This window comes from Molossus molossus, unplaced genomic scaffold (genome assembly GCF_014108415.1).
Source record: "Molossus molossus isolate mMolMol1 unplaced genomic scaffold, mMolMol1.p scaffold_m16_p_17, whole genome shotgun sequence".
Lineage (NCBI taxonomy): Eukaryota > Metazoa > Chordata > Mammalia > Chiroptera > Molossidae > Molossus > Molossus molossus.
The window spans coordinates 21034739-21053418 of NW_023425352.1; the positions used below are offsets into that span (position 1 = coordinate 21034739).

An 18680-nucleotide genomic window follows, 5' to 3' on the forward strand; every position below is an offset into this window, starting at 1 on the left:
TCACTGTATCAAGGTGAAATCTGCCTTTTCAATACTAGTTTATTCAGGCTATAAAATGGTTTTAAAACTCTCAGGTAGGCTCATTTTTGTGCATCTAAGAGGTTCATAAATAAATCACCCCTCAGCTGAAAACAATTACTATCCTTTTCTAGAGAGCACCTACAGATTACTGGGTTGTTTTTATTAAAAAGATGAACATTTCAGTAAAAAAATGAGCAAGCAACTTGGATAAGCAAAGCACAGAACAAATGTAAACAGCCAATAAACATGAAAAATAACCATGCGAAATGCGAATTAAAATGGGAGATCAATTTCTGCCTATTCAATTACTAAGATTAAAAATGAAGAATATCCAGTGTTGGTAGAAATGTGAGAAATGGATAGTCATATTTAGTGTCAATGAAGACACAAATTAACACAGTCCTTTTGAAGGGCACTTTGGCAAAAATATAACATCATTTGACCAATTTTACTACTAGCGATTCATTTCACAGATATGCTTATACCAGCAGTGAAATATATATGCAAAAAATATACATTTCAACATTACTGTCCATCAGCAGAAAATTTTATGATAAAGAAGACATAATACTAAAAAAATGTTAAAAATAAGGTAAAAGAACAAGGTTGATTTTGCTATATTAGCATGAGAAAGAAAAAGTCCATGATAAACTGCTATGAGAAAAAAGCAAGATGCAGAACAGTATATAAAATAAAACTCTATTATATAAAGGGACATTATAGCGCGCGCGCGCATGCGCGCGCGCTCTCTCTCTCTCTCTCTCTCTCTCTATATATGTTCAAATGTTGAAAGACAGAGAACAAAGTATAGAATGGTGAAAAGTTGTGAAGAAAAAGAGAAGTCATAGAAGTTTTCATTTTCTATTCAATTTTTTTTCTGGTACATAATCAGTATTACCCTCTAAAATTAAAACACACACACACACACACACACACACACACACACAATCCCACAAATAGCTGAAAAGAAGAAACTGGAGCCTACCTGACAATCTTCTGGGGGGTGAATTCGTCCAGGGGCGCCTCTGAGTAGGAGTCACTCACATGAAATATACTGACTCTTCCAATCCTCCCAAAGGGGAAGGAGACAGTCAGCCCCTTCTTGGGAGTCACCTTTACCACTCGGCCCATGGCCACTTCCCCCTTTTCAAGCTTGTGAGGACCTAGTGGGAGAATGAACCTGATTCAGGGAAGAGGGAATGAGCCAAAAAAAAAAAAAGCTGAAATGCTGCCAACCACAGGCCTAGGAGGGCAGAAGCTGCCCAGACTTGGGTTATTTAGGCTGACTGGACCAGAATGACATTGAAGACCCAAATTGCAATGCCATGTAGTCAAGGATCCCAAGGCCATGTGGCAGACAACTCTTTCTGGGACCTAAGAAAACCAACTGTGTAGGTAAAGGTGACTCAGACAGTAGTGGAGTAACACAAGCCGGAGAGTAAAGCTCCAAGAGAAGAATAGTGCCAAGAAGGCACCAAGACACCAAGCTTTCCAAGGCCCCTAATACCCAAGGCATCCTTCAACCTGGGCAATAGCCTCAGACCCCTTCCCACTCCTTTCCATGCCCTCCCTTCCTGACCAGGTACCATTTTATCACCACACCTATGAGTGAGAGACACAAGAAGGCCTTGGAGGAATCTGGGCCAACCACAGTGGCCTTCAGGGCCTGGCCAATCTGGAACTTCTTATCTGGATGCTTCAGAACCTGGAAGGGCAAGAAAACTCCTCTGATGTTTGAAGAAAGGTCTATCATTTAACTAAACCACACGGCATTTAAGTCTCGATAGCAAGTATCTTCCAAACCAATCCTTGAGTTAAGTGCATGGTTCTTTGTACCAACTGTGAACACACAGCAGACATCGAGCTGAGCTTAGGGAGCCTGGGTTTCCTCTCCAGAGATATCAAGTACACTGACCTTGAAGCTAAGAGAAATGAGCAACATGGGAATTCTTCCCCGGATGTCTGGAGCAATCTCCACCTCAAGCCATTTCTTAATCACATTGTACTGAGAGGAAAAAAACAGGAGGAGAAATGGAATGAGACAGATACAATAATTTCTTCTTTAACCTTCATTAAAATATTTTTGCCTAAAATCACAGGGCTGAAAAGGCCCCAATCCTACATTTTTCCAAGGGATAGGAATCTACCCCTACATCCCACTGCCCCTGCCCAACTTCTCACAGGCTTCACTCGGAGTCTAGCTCAGAGCCTTTGCTGGCCCAGCAGGATGTGCATCCCTCCTGGTGCTCAGCTAATCAGGAGGCAAAAAATACTTTAGAGAGGCTCTCAAGCAGCAGGACCAATCCCTCTGACCTCTGCAGCTTCCACCAAGCTCAGTTCCCAGTGACTGTGAACTAGCTTCAGGGGCCAAAGTCTTATTTCTAAATCAATTTTTATTTTGATCCTTTATTATTTACACAGTCTTCTACCCTAAACATACACCCCAATTTTCAAGTCAATTTAACAAAATATCTATCAAGCAGCCATTATGCACATGGCATGATAGTAATAAATCACAGCCAGGCCCTACCTTCAAGGAGATGACAGTCTACAAAGAATAAGTCAAGTGAGTATGCAAATAACTAGAGCAGCAAGCATCATGGAGGAAGTACAATATGCTAAGGGAATATGTAGGAGAATTAGTAATAAGGGAGGGTTGTCTGTGCTGGACCCTGAAGGACTGTAGGCCATAGAAATAGAGGGCACTCCAGATATGGAAATAAAGACAAAGGAAAACAACAGAGGAAGTTTTCAGTGTGACTGTTACACCAGATTCATGAGATCAGATCATAAAGGCATCGGGGGTTTATGACTGTCTACAGACAACAGGTAAATAAAGGGATCAAGCACCAGTGATGTGCTCAGATAGATGCTTATGGAAGAAGAATCTGACAGCAGTGAAGGAGTTATTCCTCATAGTCAAGCCCAGTCCAACTTCCTCTTCGATATATCCCAACCAGTATAATTCTCACTGTTCTCTTCCCTTTTTTGAACTCCTGTTCCACTGGGGGGTTGGAACATACAATCTGGCACCCAATATCGTTTTGTATCATGTCTGAACTTTATGAAAGGCAAGAATCTAAAATCCGCCTGGCCAGTGTGGCTCAGCGGTTGAACGTTGACCCAAGCGCAAGGGGTCACGGGTTCGATTCCCGGTCAGGGCACATGCCCAGGTGTGGGCCTGATCCCCAGTTTGGGACATGCAGGAGGCGGCCAATCGATGGTCTCACTCTCATCAATGTTTCTCTCTCTCTCCCTCTCACTTCCTCTCTCTCTAAAAAAAAAAATCAATAAAGAAAAAAAATTGTTTTTTAAAGAATCTAAAATCTGGAGAACATTTTCCCTTTACACCAAAGACTACAGACTGCACTTCCCTGGTTGAGCTGAAACACTGGAGATGTCTCCCCAGAACAGAGAAGACCAGCAGGTTGAGAGCAGAGCCCTCTAGCCAGAGAGGCCTGGCCCCAGGACTGCCTCACAGCCTGCTGTATCACTATTGAGCTGTTCCACAGCCTTGCTGTTTTCACAGCAATGCCGAATCACAATGGAGTTCTTTTGCAAGTTTCCTTCTTCATCGCACCCCAAATTGGGAATTGCTGTTGGAATTGAATTGACACCAATGACCACTGTTGGACAGGTGTTATTGACAAATAAAATTTTATATATTTAAAGTATACAACATGATGATTTGCTACACATACTTTGAAAAATGATGACCACAGTCTGGTTAATTAACATATCTTTCATCTTACATGGTTATCTTGTAAAAAAAAATCTAAAATCCAATACTGCAGTTATTTTAAATCTTGCTCTATCATATATTTTTCTTTCCATTTTGTACAATTAATCTATAAACACGTTGAACTGTGAGTTGCTTGCTAGCTGTTTCATAAGCTATAAATTTAGCTCCTCAATTAGACCAGAAAGTTTTCTAGGAGCAAGGCCTTATATTGTCTCCCACAAACCAGCATGAGAGCAAACACAGAAGCAAAGCCTAATGGCCCTTGACTCCAGCTTCTCTTTACCTTCTGAGAAGAGGACAGCATCGCATTACAAGGCATGCACTACTCACCTTCTTCAAGAAGCAAGTCACGATCTGACCAGCCTGGTACTGTTTAATCTTCTCCAAAGGGCTAACAGAGTGAGTGTTCAGAGCAGTGTGGCCATCCTTCTCCAGCTCACTATTTGCAGAAAAGCAAGGGAAAGAGTAAACCAAACCCTGGGTGAGCTTCTGGCTTGAACCAACTCCTCCTTTCCCCAGGTAGCCTTGGATAGATTGCACAGGACTCCCCAACTCATACACACCTTCCCACGCCCCCATTTCTCTCCTTAAAGGGGAAGGTTCACAATACTGGCATGATAGCTAATCTTTTCCATTTCACTCACACAGGTATGAACAAGCTATAAAGTAGGTAGTCTCCAATAATTTTTATAATTTTAGGAAACAAAATTATTTCATTTCTTTCTTGACACTTTAGCTATTGCTTTATAGTTAGCAGAACTGCTTTCACAAATAATCTCCTAATTGTGACAACACTCTCCTGTGTGAATTAGCCAGGGTAGATATTATTAAACTCATTTTACACTATTGAAGCAAGAAGTGAAGTCATGTGTAAGCACTAAACCTCCAGCACCTCAGAATGTGACTGTATATGGAGACAGGGAGTTTAATGAGGTCATTAGGGTTGGCCTTAATCCATTATGCCTGGTGCCCTTATAAGAGCTTAGGCTACACCCAGTAGCAAAAAAAAAAAAAAACAAACAGCCCGGTTAAAAAAACAGGACTTGAATAGACATTTCTCCAAAGATACACAAATGGCCAATAAGCATATGAAAAGGTGTTCAACAACACCAATCATCAAGGACACGTAAATCAAAACCACAGTGAGATATTGCCTCCCATTTGTAAGGATGGTCATTATCAAAAACAAAAAAAGAAAATTAGTGTTGGTGAGGATGTGGGGAAAAAGGAACCCTGCCTTGTACATTGTTAACAGGACTGTAAAAAGGCACAACCGCTATGGAAAACAGTATGGACGTTCCTAAGAAATTAAAAATATAACCACTACATGATCCAGTACTCCCACTCCTGGGCATATATCTAGAAGAACTGAAAGAATTTTAATGTAATATACAGCACAGAGAACATGGTCAATAATATTGTAATAACTACATATGATGACAAATGGTAACTAGACTTAACATGACCACTTCATACAGGGTAAAAATATAAAATCACTAGTTCTGGCCAATTTGGCTCAGTAGGTAGAACATCAGCCTGCAGACTGAAGAGTCTTGGGTTCGATTCTTGGTCAAGGGCATGTACCTGGGTTGCAGGTTCAATCTCTGACCCTGGCCAGAGTGTTGAGAGAGGCAACTAATCAATGTGTCTCTCTGACATCGATGTTTCTCTCTCTCTCTCTCTCTCTCTCTCTCCCCCTTCCTTCTTCCACTCTATCTAAAAATCAATGGAAAAATATCCTCAGTTGAGGATTAAAAAAATAAAATCACTATGCTATACACCTGAAACTAACATAATAATATAAGCCAATTATAATCCAATAAAAATATATATTAAAAAAAGAAAATAGCCCTGACCAGTTTGGCTAAGCGGTTGAGCATCGGCCTGCAGACCAGAGAGTCCCAGGTTCGGTTCCTGTTAGGGGCACGTACCACCAAAAATAAAAAAAATTTAAAAAAAGGAAAGAAAATAGCACTGGCTGGTTTAGCTCAGTGGTTGGAGCGTCAACCCATAGACCGGAGAGTCCTGGGTTCAGTTCCCTCTAATAGCATGTACCTTGGTTGCAGTTTGTCCCTGGCCCCAGTGGGGTCATGTGGGTGACAACCACTCAATGTGTCTCTCTGACATCTATGTTTCTCTCTCTCTTCCTCCCATTCTCCCTCCCGCTCTATCTGAAGAGAAATGCAAAAATGTCCTCAGGTGAGGATTAAAAAAAAAAAAGAAAGAAAGAAGATAGGGCTCTGGCCAGTTTGGCTTAGCAGTTAGAGCGTCGGCCCACAGACCAATGAGTCGCGGGTTCGATTCCAGTCAAGGGCACGTACCTCGGTTGTGATTCATCCTTGGCCCTGGTTGGGGTTGTGCAGGAGGCAGCCACTCAACGTGCCCCTTTCATGTCGATGTTTCTCTCTCTCTCTCTTCCTCCCACTCTATCTGAACAAAAATGGAAAAATGTCCTCAGGTGAGGATAAAAAAAAAAAAAGGATCTCAAAGAGGTATCTGTGCACTCACATTCATAATAGCATTATTCACAATAGCCAAGATATGGAAGCAACCTAAATGTCCATCAGTGGATGAATGGATAAAGAAAATGTGGTATAAACATAAAATGGAGTATTATCCAGCCTTAAAAAGGAAATCCTGCTATATGCTACAACGTGGACAAACCTTGAGAACTTTATGCTAAGTGAAATTAGCCAGTCACAAAAGGACTATGCATGATCCACTTATGTGAGGTATCTAAACTAATCAAATGCAAAGAAACTGTAAGCAGAATGATGGCTGCCAGAGGCTGATGGGGAGGGAGAAACAGAGTTTCAGTCATGCAAGACAACAAAGTTCAAAAGATCTGTTATACAGCAATGTACATGTAGTTAATAATACTGTAATGTATACTTAAAAACTGGTAAGGGTAAGTTTACAGTGTGTATTTTTAACACAATGAAAGAAAAAAGGAGAGGAGATTAAAACACGAATGTACACAAAGGGAAGACCATGTGAAGACAAAGGAAGAAGGATACCATCCACAGTTCAAAGTGAGAGGCCTCAGACGAGCAAACCCTACTGGCACCTTGATATCAGACTTCAAGCCATTAGAAGTATGAGAAAATAGGTGCCTGTTGTTTAAGCCCAACACATACACACACACACCAGGTATGTGTTAACCATTTTCTTTTCCTAAAATGATTTTAAACTGCCTCTCTACAGAAACTGCACACAAAAAAAATAAAAACAAAAAAAGAAGCGCTGGCCTTAATGCTAAGAGAAAACGTACTGACCAGCAGGAATTCCAGATATACATTTTAAGACTGGAACTACTCTACTCTCTAACTCCTACCCCCTACAAAGGAAGAACTGAGTGGGAAGCATCTTATCTTGCATGACCCTCAATAACCCTGAACTCAGCTCTAGTACAGATGGCATTTCTCTGTGCACAAGATCTCCATATATAAGTGGGGAATAAAAATATGACTCTCTTTCCTCAATAAGTCAATGCCACCAATTAAATAAGTGTTTTTCCTCCTGACTTCAAAATATGTATTTTAAAACAGAAGCATTACAGAAATATGGCAATAATTCTACTGTTACATTTATGCTGTTTCTCAGGTCCTTGATTAAAATAAGTAACAACACAACATAGCTGCAGGAGATGGAAGATGTGCTAAAGTTTATCTGTCCATCTTTCTATTATAACGACCATCCCCACTTACTCAATATATGCACTTATTTCCTGGCTTGCCCACCCTGCTACAGCCAAGGACCACCATGCTGATTCATATCAGTCTCCCAAGACAAGAGGCGGACCAACAACAGCAGTGTTAGTTAATAAGAGGGTCAAGAACCAATTAGGATCACAGTGGGTTTTCCCTTGCAGTATTCATTAATTTAGAGCATCTACCCTTAGCTTGAATAAACTACTTGACCTCAACCCTTAATTAAACAAGACATCGTGCCTCCGAGGTGAAGATACTGCATTATAAAATGATTACTATGATGACATCGCCCCCCTTTCTCACAACAAAGACTGGTGGGATACACAATCAAAATCTACAAAACTAAAAGAACCAGAGATTAAATAAATAGGAATGTGTGCTCCACCAAAGCTCATTGTTCTGGAACTAAGGGGCTTACTTTGAAGTTCCAGGAAATGTTACTAGCATTTGGAATTCCATGTTCCAAGAATATTTCCCTATCTCAGACACAAGCCTCCCCTGAAATATTCCACTTCTATTCTGATCCTTTCAGGACATGGACCAAACCTTACCCTGAACAGTTACTTCAGAGGCCCCTCCATAACCCTGGGCACCCAAGATTTCCAGCGTGGATGGCCCCCAAGGCTGCCTGCAGAGCCACTTGCACAGACAGGTACCTAGCTTCGTTCATTAGATGGCCTGTCAATTCTGAAAGGCTGGGCTTTGGTCTGGTTTGGTTTTAATGGAGGAAGCAAGAAGCAGATAGGCTCATGGATCAAAATGCTTAAGATCCTCTAAAAAAATGATCCCAGACAAATTGCACCCACCACTACATGGAACTACTACTTACTTCTCCTCCACCCAGAATCCCTCCTGAACACCCCTCTGTAGAATGCACTAGATCGTGATCTAAAATTCCAGTCACCAAACTCCAGTCATCTTTACTCAGAGAACAGGTATTCTTGGCTACATGTTGTTTATTTAGGGACCTGAGCTGAGAGTAAAATTGTTTCTTTTCGTTACATGCCTACAAACAGAACAGCTAAAGCCTTTAAATGATGCTTAAGCCTTGAACATAGCTTTTACATTAATTTTCATGTAACCTCACTAACTAGCCCTCTGAGAGACAAATATCCCTACTAGAGAAATAAGTCAACCTGGACAGAGAGGCCAAGTCAAGTCATGACACTGGCGGGCTTGAAACTAGGACTCGGGTTCCTGTCTCCAAGGCCCAGAGCTTTTTCCAAGAGACCATACTATTGGTTCCCCTCACCTTGGCCGAATACTCAGCTCCGGGATGGTTCGAATAAATCTGGGATGACTTATTGGGAGAAACCTGGGAATACAAATAAGGTCAAATCATTTCTCTTTTTCTCTGTAACACCACACTCTGCAGATCAGTTTCTTTCTACTCCCCATCAAACCAAGCTTCAAAAACCACCTGCTCTACTGCCACCCCACCCATTGGTGATATGTAAGGCCTGAGGGCTCTCATTCTCATCCTTTGTATCACATCAAAGAGCTGGCTCATCTGATCTTTTAGGATTGTCATATGAAACCCTGAAAAGAATTTTCCTTATAGACTATATATTCCAATTCCTTTATTCTGAAAAGTAGGAAATTGAGGTCTAGAGAGAAAAAATGACTTAGTAAAAATCCCAGTTACTGAAATTAATATGCAAGTTATTGGCTAGACTTTGAAGTCTTTTTGCTTTCCTTATTATAGCAAAGATTTCTGCTACAATAACATATTGTAACAAGTTTTAAAGTAAGTGAGTATAAATAAGGTATACAAGGCGAGATGAATTATAATAACAGCTGATGCTACTGAGCAATAACTATGTGTCAGGCAGCCTGCTAGGCACGTTACAAACTAGCTATTCTCTCAATCTTCACAACATCCCTACAAGGTAGTCACCACCATTACTCTCGCTTTACATATTAAGAAAATAAAACTAAGAGTTAAGTAACTACTTATCTCCTGTCACATATAATCTTAAAGGGCAAATCTGAAACTAGATCTGATTCTAAACCAATACTCTATACTCTAAAAATAGTAAGACACATAAAAGGATTATTTGATGAATGTTTTTGTTAACTAAAAAAAAAAAAAAAAATCTGACTCATTTGCAACTTTTGAAACCTGCCTCTATTCCCATTCCTTCTCCCATAATTACAACATTCTCCCCTCAAAGCCACCCAGCCCCCAAAGCCTCCATACTTGAATGTCTTCATGTCTCTCCCACCAATCACTCGGGCAGTGACTGTCTTCCCAACTTTCAGCTTGGCAGTAGGAGATGTGCCCACTGGAACATCATCTAGAATGTGGGAGGCATGGATACAGCCAATGATGCCATTTTCCAAAGTCACAACCACATGGGTGGGCTTAATGGACTTGACAGTCCCTGTGACCAAGTCCCCAATGGAGAGGGTGTGCTTCTTTAGAGACCCTACAGCCATTGATGAGTCCCCTTCGTCATCCTCGTCGACTGTCTCAGAGTCCTTCCGGGTCTGTCGCATGGTCCTCTTAGCAGCTGGTCCCTCAACAGCCAAAAGAAGACCAGTCACTCCTGGTTCTGTGGTCTTGAGAGTTAGGGAGACACCCTGTCCCACCTGCAACTTCTCCGAGTCAAAGCGGAAAGTGTCATTGAGATGAGAGGTTAGGGAGAAAGCTGCTAGATGGCCAGTCTCTACCAAGGAGGCAATGGCAAAGGACTCCTCCAAGTGCTGCACAATCGCCTGGTGTTCACTGCCTTTCTTCAGCTGCAAAACAGAGCAAATTCACCATCCCCACTTCTTACCACAAGTATTCGTTCATCACCCAATGGGCTATATACCACTGTATATAGGACTGGGGAAAGCCTAGGGGACCCAAGGCTAGTCTGGGTTGTAATAAACTAGCCTTCACTTCCTCGACTTAGCTTTCCCCTCCTGTGCAATGAGGTGACTTGACTAAACTCAAGGTGCCACATCAGAATCCCCTGGCATTAGCTTTTGTTTTGTTTTTACTTCAGAGTCCTAGGTCCTAACCTACAACTAGTGAAATCAGCCAGGTGACCTTTAATGGTTCTCCAGCTTTAAGACACTATGGCTCCTGACTCTCTTAGTCCTACAGCTCTCCCCACCAATTTACTTATTCTTTCATTCAACAAACAGAGCCACTACTGAGGGCTTACTATGTGCAAGGTAATTAGTCTATCTGTCCCCCAAATCCAAACTATGCTCATGCCCTGATACATACCAGCTTCACTTGGATGATAAAATGGAATAAGGACCTGCTAGAACACTTAGTAAGGGGTTAGTATTGTTTTCTATTTCTCTTTGTCTCTCAAAGTCTTAAAATTACAAGCAACTAGAGGTTAAGGATTATTCATATGTAATTCTCTACACCACACTCTACGCAGTTGGGTGCTTATAAGTACTTCAGACAATGGCCAAATATGTTATCTAGAGAGAGATACTACTAATTTTGACAGTTCCCTCAAACGCATTCTTCTCTTAAACACAAGTGTTCAAGAGAGGGTGTTGATGAGTAGCCAGGAGATCAGAACTACCCACAGATATGTTTTGTTTGGGTCATACGATGTTTTTTATTTTATTATTATTATTATTCTTAATCCTCACCCGAGGACATTTTTTCGTTTTTTGTTCGGATAGAGGGGGAGGGAGAAAGAGGAAGAGAGAGAGAGAAACATTGGCGTGAAAGGAATACATCAAGTGGCTGCCACCCGCGCGACCAACCAGGGCCAGGGACAAACTGCAACCGAGGTACATGCCCTTAGCAGGAACCAAACCCGGGTCTCTCTGGATCACAGGCCGACGCTCTAACCACTGAGCAAAACTGGCCAGGGCTCATATGATGTTTTTTAAATGGTTTTCAATCTTTCCCACTCTTATTTCAAATAAAAATCCAAATTCTGCCTTCTCTAAAAACTTAGCCCTGGCCTGTTTAGCTCAGCAGTTAGAGCATCGGCCGGCCGACTGAAGGGTCTTGGGTTCAATTCTGGTCAAGGGCACAAACCTTGGTTGCAGGTTCGATCCCCAGCCCCGGTTAGGGTCAAGTGGGAGGCAATTAATTGATGTGTCTCTCTCACATCGATGTTTCTCTCTCTCTCCCCCTAACCTCCTTCCCACTCTATCTAAAAATCAATGGAAAAATATCCTCAGGTGAGGATTAACAAAAAATTAAAATTAAAATTAAAAATTAAAGACTTAGCAACACCAAGCCTAGATGTTCTGATCCGACAACAACCAGATGGAAACGAATGGTGTCTGTTCCTAGCAGGCAGGGCATGCACTCTGCAGGCTGTCGGAGCCTAACTGCTACCACTCCTATAACCCACGTGGCCCACTTCACTCATTACCTGCTTGGCCCTTAAGACAGGGTGACCATAAAATGTATCATCTGAACGAGAATGAAACTTGGTATTAATAATCACACCAGAATGAGAGGTATACACTGGGAATGACACAGATAAATCCAGGCATAAGGTTACCCTATCTCCAATCATTTGTGTTAGAATCCTTGAGGAAATGTGTAGGATTAAAAGGGTGTATAATGCATAAAACCATGGAAATGAAAGTCTTCAGCAAGCTTACCTTTTTAGCTTTTCTATTCACCAAATCCTGGCAAAGGGAAACATGTACTTCCAACTTCAACAGGTCAACATTTAAGATCACAACCTTCATTTTCTGCCCAGACTCCACCTCCTGCCCTGCAGTACAGAACCAAACACAACATGATCACCTCCCCACCCCCGCCCCGGAGCAGGGGGAAGGGAGACGGCATCGCTTCAAGAGCCTTGCAGGCCCTTGGGCACAAAAACAGAACACATGTCCTGGGTCTGTATGGGCTAGGAAAGCTATGGTCTGGCACCCATAATCCAAGTTCAGGAGTGCCTGACTTTATGCAACCTGATATATAAAAATCCAGATTTACCCAATTATAACAATAAAAGGATTCACATCTTAACCTTCTTTAGAACGCTGTCAGTTGTCAGAATTTGCATTCACACAAGACAGGCATACCAAAAGTTTCTACTGAATCAGCTCATCTACCCTGTTTGGAAATTCTGTATTCAGGAGAGAAAGCAATGGGCAAAGGGTTTTTCCCCCACCAACCATGGTGGGCAAGACCACTCACCTGCCCGATGATATTTGCTGGCTCTCAGGACCAGGCCAGGCACTGGGCCCTCACTGAACACCACAGAGCCATCTTCCAACACCTCCTGCACCTCTAGGTCAAGGAACATCCCTGGAGTCATCTCAGCCAGCGTCTGGATCAACACAGAATCTGCCAGAGACCCAAAGGAAACAGAAATTAGCAAGAAACAACATTCTTACCATTCTTTTCCTCTGGAAATGTGCCGCCACACAGAGGACAGTGCAGCACTGGAACCACCGTGAAGGTAAAATCACTTTTGGCAAAAATGTCCGATGCCCATGAAAAGTCCTGTCACAGAGAGAGACACCTATGCTTCTTGCGAATCCTACCTGGCCATAATTCATGAATATAGTCAACAAATGTCAGTAACACTTGGTTTCTGAATTTCTACTCTTTCTGTTTGGAATCTACCCTCTCAAGCTTCTTATCCCCAAATCCCATCAGGGTTCCAACAATCTACACAATGGTTCAAAACTTAGAAGGGTCAGAAAAATAACCCCTCACTAAGTCTTCTAGTAGGTCCCTGTTCCATTTTATCACCCACAGTATATTTGTCCAATAAGGAACAAAGATCGAAGAGGTGAATGGATTCACAACAAATGCAAACCTGAGTCCACAGAACTAAGGGAAATTTTGACTCTGGACTGGGCAGGAGGAAAGGGGAACTTCTGGGTTGCTGGTAATAATCTTTATCTGAAGCTGGAGGGGGGGCATTAAACAAGGGTTTCATTTACTGAGCTGCACCCTAAATGATCCGTGCACTTTATGTCAGACTCCTATTTTGAAAAATTTACCAAAAACGTTTTCAGTATTTGGGAAGTCCAACTACTCAGGAAAACAGCCGGGCATAACTTACAACACTCGCTCCCCATCCCTGACCCTCATCCTCTGCCCTCCTGCTCCCACCTCGGTTGCTCATGAGACTGCGCACGCCCTGCCGCTCCTCCAGACACTGGCTCAGGAGGAGGAGGCTGGTGGTAGCCAGGTCCCCCAGAGTGCAGTCCGACAACCGCAGAGACAGCAGCATCCGCTGCTTCTCCTCGTCCACGTTGGTCACCTTTGCAACCACCGTCTGCCCCTCGACAAAGTGGTCACTTGTGGAGGTCACAAATTTGTCACTCATGATCTAAAAAGAATGTGCAGAAAAAAAAATTTTTTTTTTAAATAAGAAAAGTCTCTATTAAGAGAGCCCACTCCAAGTGCCCACAAAGGGGTTTGAGACATGGGGAGGAGAGATGGGACCTAGCAAGGTCCCCCCCGGCCTCTCTTAGCACAGCTCCACTCCCCTTCCATAAAAACACAGCAGAGGCCCCGGCTGCCCAACCCAGCCTTCTGAGGGCACCCAGCCAAGAAGGCACATTACTGGCAAGCCAGGGGAACACCAAACTGTCCATGCCTCTAACACCCAATGGCAACCCTCTGCCCCTCACTATGCATGTTTCTGGGGTCCTCCCCTCTACTCCTATTTTTGAAACCATTCTGGCAGGGGATGCAAATGAGAGTTGCCAGACAAAATACAGGGAAGACAAATCTATGGAACAGAAGAAATATTTATGAATTACCCATGGCAGGAATGAGCTGTAAGTCATGTGCTTACCACTGTGTTACACTGATGCTGGCAAGACTCCACCCTGCTCTGGTCTGTTTATTCAGCAGGCATTAGGGATTCAACTATGGGATCACTAAGATTTTTTCCAGTTTGAGAAGTTTAGAATTCAAAAACATGGTGGTTTGGGAGGGGGATAATTTCAAGGGTATTCTGGTACTATAACACCTCAAAAACCCCAGGAGGCTGTAACACCTATACCTGGCTGCTCAGGAAAATCAATTTCTATGTCTACCGTGCTGAGAGTATAAAACAAGTTCAGGATCCTCTCTGGAGACCAAAGTCTCAGGACCACCACCTGTTAACTCTGTGCTACAGCGTGAAGTTGAAAAGGTGCTCCTTCCTCCAGGACACAGCTGGGCAGAGGAGCACAAACTATCTCAGCCCCACTCCCCCCAGCCAGGTGCCTTCATGCCATGTCTCTGGAAATCTTTCAAGGGATTAATACATCTTGCTCCTTCCCACAAACCCTCAGGTTCCAAGCCCTGTGCCCCTGTGCATGGAGCTGAACTTACAGCTTTGGGGGCCAGTCCACTAAGACCTGAGGGGAACTGGACAAACACACCATAGTCCTTGATGCTCTTCACAAAACCAATAAGCAGCATTCCAGGATGGATTTCTGAGAAGCTTCTAGGATCCTGGCCACCCTCTACGGTGGAGACCAAAGATGGCTTCCTACAAAGGAGCTAGTGGCACTTCGTCAAGGAATATTCCAGCAAAGGAAGATAAAACGCCCGTCTCCCCCATCTTTCTCCACTATACACCCTCTGTTCTACCATGATTCTCTAAGTGTGCAAACCAGCAGCAGCAGCATCACCTGGAACTTGCTGGAAATGCAAAGTCTTAAGCACCACCCCAGACTCATGAGTTGGAAAACTCTGAGGTGGGGCCCAGAACGCTGTTTGAACAGGCCCTGCACGTGATTCTGATGTGTAGTCAAGTTTGAGAACCACCGTTTTATTCCTTTCCTAACTCATCTCCAGATTACTGGAGAGGACCAAAATGGGAATGGCTCTTCCCTGTGGCTTGGCAGCTGGACTGGCCATGACACAATCCTCACACTAACCAATGCTACTTCACCTCCTCTCTTCACTCCAAGCAGATTTTATGTTCTGTGAGAAAATAGCCAATATTCTCCTTCAAAACAGCCACACCAAGATCAAAGGGAATATTCTGAGCCCCAAATTCCTTTGGGTGGGAGGGGGGAAAAGGAGAAAAGGAGGCCAGCAACTACCTTATTAATTATTCTAACTGGAGGGGTGAGTACCAAGTACCCTGCGAAGGCCAGATATGCTACTTGGAAATATCCCACTGAGCCTGGAAGGCCACATCGCCCCCGAACACCTGGATTCCCATTTTGCCCTGACCACCAGCATCTGCTGGCAGGATTCCAATCCCGCTCTTACTTTCCACCAGGGAAATATAGGGAAAGTGCAGGCTTGCTCACTGGTTTGGTTTTATGGAAGTATTTCTGTAGTCAAATATCCTACTTTTTTCCATAGAGTTTCCAACTAAGCGCACAGCCCAACCCAGAGTTTTCCCAAGAGTGCACGTGGCTCCCCGCCGTCCGTGGCTCCCCAGACACCAGTAAAGGATACAACATGTCTCTCACTCTGACTTAGACACAAGACTCTGTGAAGGGTGTCACCGGCCTGGAGCCAGTGATGCAACAGTGGGCCGTTGGCGACATGGTCGGAGAGATGAGACGTGGGGAGGAAAGCAGGGATGTTGTGGGGCAGTACAGCCACCTCCAGCCCATCTTTGGTCTTCTCTAAAACCTTCACATCCACCAACTACCCGGGGAAGAGAAAGACAAAAAAACAAAACACTTGTCTTAGGCAGGGAGAGCGACCTCTCGTCTAGGTCAGGCAGAGATCAGAGGAATCAAATTCCAGCACCAGAAATCATGAGAAGCTGGCCATCCGGTGTGGCTCAGTGCCTTGAGCATCGTCCCATGGACTGAAAGGTTCCGGTTCAATTCCCAGTCAGGGCACATGCCCAGGATGCAGGCTCGATTCCCATTACGGGGCATGCAGCAGGCAGCCAATTGATGTTTCTCTCTCACATCGATATTTCTCTCTCTCTCTCCCTTCCTCTTTCTCTAAAAATTCAATAAAAGCATATTAAAAAAAGATCAGAGAAGCTGTCTTCCACACCCACACCACCTGCCCCAAAGACCCAGCAGGCTCGCATACACACACACACACACACCAGGACCCATTTGTACATTCACGTCATTCCTCTCCCAAGTCCCTCCACAGGGTCCCAGAGGAAAGAGTCTTGCAGGATGGCCCTAGGGACCAGAGAGGAAAGAGAACAGCAGTACACTGCCAAAGAACCACACCACGACACAACTTTCCCTTCCTGGACAGACTGCATTTGCTCTGACACAAAAGAAAAAACATATGAGGTTCCCCCTCAAAAACCCCAACTCCCTCTGGCCCCAGCATTGTAGCTAGCTACCTCGATCTTTCCCTCCATGGGTTCCTGTACCCCATGTGTGAGTGGCACAGCTCTCAGCAACTGTAAACTAAAATAACTAGTCTGGAGAAGTCCGGGTACCTGCCCAACGTTAACAGCTTTTCTCTTCTTTTGACTGTGTTCCGCATGCTCTTTCTTTGGATCACTCAACAGCTTGAAGGACAACAGCATCCTCTCTTTAGATGGCTCACAGTTCAGCACCGAAACCTTCACCACCTGGTGAGAAACCACACCTGGTTGGCTCACTCCTCTCAGAAGGCCTGTGGGGCCATGGACAGAGGTGCCCTCCGCCAGCGCTGCAGAGGCCTTGGGAGAGCCACCCAGATCCTGGATCAGATCAGAACACAGTGAAAAAAAAATGTACTGAGAGCTACACAGAATCCCCCCGAGTCAGCATTTGCATGAAAGAAAGACATGAATAAATTTTTGGTACAACCTCAAGTTTTAAAAAATTATTTTTCCTAGACAGACCCAGATTCACTAGTTTTCTGACACTGCCCCCTGGTGGTGCATTAGTTTGCCAGCTTCCGGTGAAGACCCTTGAAGGTTTCTTTCTGTTCTGTTCCCATCTCCTACACCAAGCTGGCTCACGCCCACTGTCCCGCATGCTCTCTTCCTCTTCCCTTAAAAAATAGCTCTCCACACCACTCCTTCAAATCTGTGTTCATGGAAACACCAAGGGTAGGGGTCTGCCCAGGGAAAAGATTACCTGGCCAGTGTAAAAGACCCTCTCTGGGTCAGGAACATACTCAGCACTGAGTTCATGCTTGGGTACCAATCCCTGCACATCATTATAAAACTTGACAATGCAGCCATAGTCTTTGACCCTGAGGATAAAGCCATGTGTCTGAAGACCAGGCTTAGCATCGGCATAGCAGGTGATGGCAGGTAGTTTTGACTCAACCAGGGTTTTCTTCAGGGTCATCATCAGCTTCTTGGCTTCAGGGTCACAAAGCAAAACCTAGGGAAAGGATAATGGCTGTCAACAAGTTACCAGTTATCAAGAGAAACACTGAGTTGGTCTCTGCAATCCTCTGAACCCAAAGGTCCTGGCCAGTCCCTAAGAATCTGCTATTTCTTTCCCTCTGAGAATAATTTCAGCTGCAGATCCTCTCTGTTTCCTACTGGATGACAATCTAGGGCATAATCATCTCTATTTCAAATGTACTTCCACCATAAGCTCCCTCCTGGTTCTACAGCAACACTCATCATCTCACTGCACCTTCAGGGTCCTGTGTCAGTTACTTCTACCTGCCTTTGCTCCTTCCTAGACCATTAGCATCTCATGTAATAGAATGAATGACTAAGCCAATTTACCATGTCAACACTACTGTGTATTAGCTGTAAACTAAAACTGAGAGATCCAACCATCTCTAATTCCTCAGAAAATCATCTCCTTAAGGGCAGAGGAATTCCTCTATTTCTAAGCCCCCTAACTCCACAACTATAAAACATTGTGCCAATGGGTAATCAATCTGTTGATGCAAGAGTAGTGACGTAAAATGAAAATAAGAAAATAAGTAGTGGAATAAAAGAAAATCAATGTAAAGCACTGTGTACTATCACATTTAATCTCACAATTTTGTGAAGCTTTTCTTGGGATTCAAGCCTTTGTAATAAACCACTCAGTTTTGCAGCTTTGTTTGGGCTATTTCTGTGACTGACACACCCCTTTGCTCCTCCTCAAACTTCCAAATCCTATCCATCCTTTCTAATTCAAGCCCCACCTCATCAGAAATCAAAAGTGCATTACTGTTACATAGACCTAAAATTGAAAACTGCTTTGCCATTTATTAGCAGTGTGACTTTGGCCAACATGCATGGCTTTCCTAAGTTTTAAATTCCCCTTTCAAAATAAGGATAACAGTACTTACTTCACAAAGTTGTTTTAAGGATTAAATGAGATAATGAACTTCATGTGCCTAGTACAGCAACGGGCACAGAATACATGTTATATGGCGTTGCTATTGCATCAAC

The 18680-nt window shown here is 43.5% G+C and overlaps 1 protein-coding gene across 2 annotated transcripts in view; it reads right to left on the minus strand.

Annotated features, from left to right (window-relative positions):
* PDCD11 (programmed cell death 11) overlaps positions 1-18680 on the minus strand; it is a 47607-nt gene that overhangs the window by 9117 nt on the left and 19810 nt on the right. For both annotated transcript variants that reach the window (XM_036264904.1, XM_036264903.1), the window contains exons 13-25: positions 17413-17664; positions 16785-16919; positions 15821-16015; positions 14738-14908; positions 13523-13742; positions 12596-12745; positions 12052-12167; positions 9674-10215; positions 8726-8788; positions 4094-4202; positions 1937-2026; positions 1624-1726; positions 1007-1184 (exon numbers count right to left, since the gene is read on the minus strand). In XM_036264904.1, the coding sequence (XP_036120797.1) occupies positions 1007-1184; positions 1624-1726; positions 1937-2026; positions 4094-4202; positions 8726-8788; positions 9674-10215; positions 12052-12167; positions 12596-12745; positions 13523-13742; positions 14738-14908; positions 15821-16015; positions 16785-16919; positions 17413-17664 (2324 nt within the window). The remainder of the gene's footprint in view (positions 1-1006; positions 1185-1623; positions 1727-1936; positions 2027-4093; positions 4203-8725; positions 8789-9673; positions 10216-12051; positions 12168-12595; positions 12746-13522; positions 13743-14737; positions 14909-15820; positions 16016-16784; positions 16920-17412; positions 17665-18680) is intronic.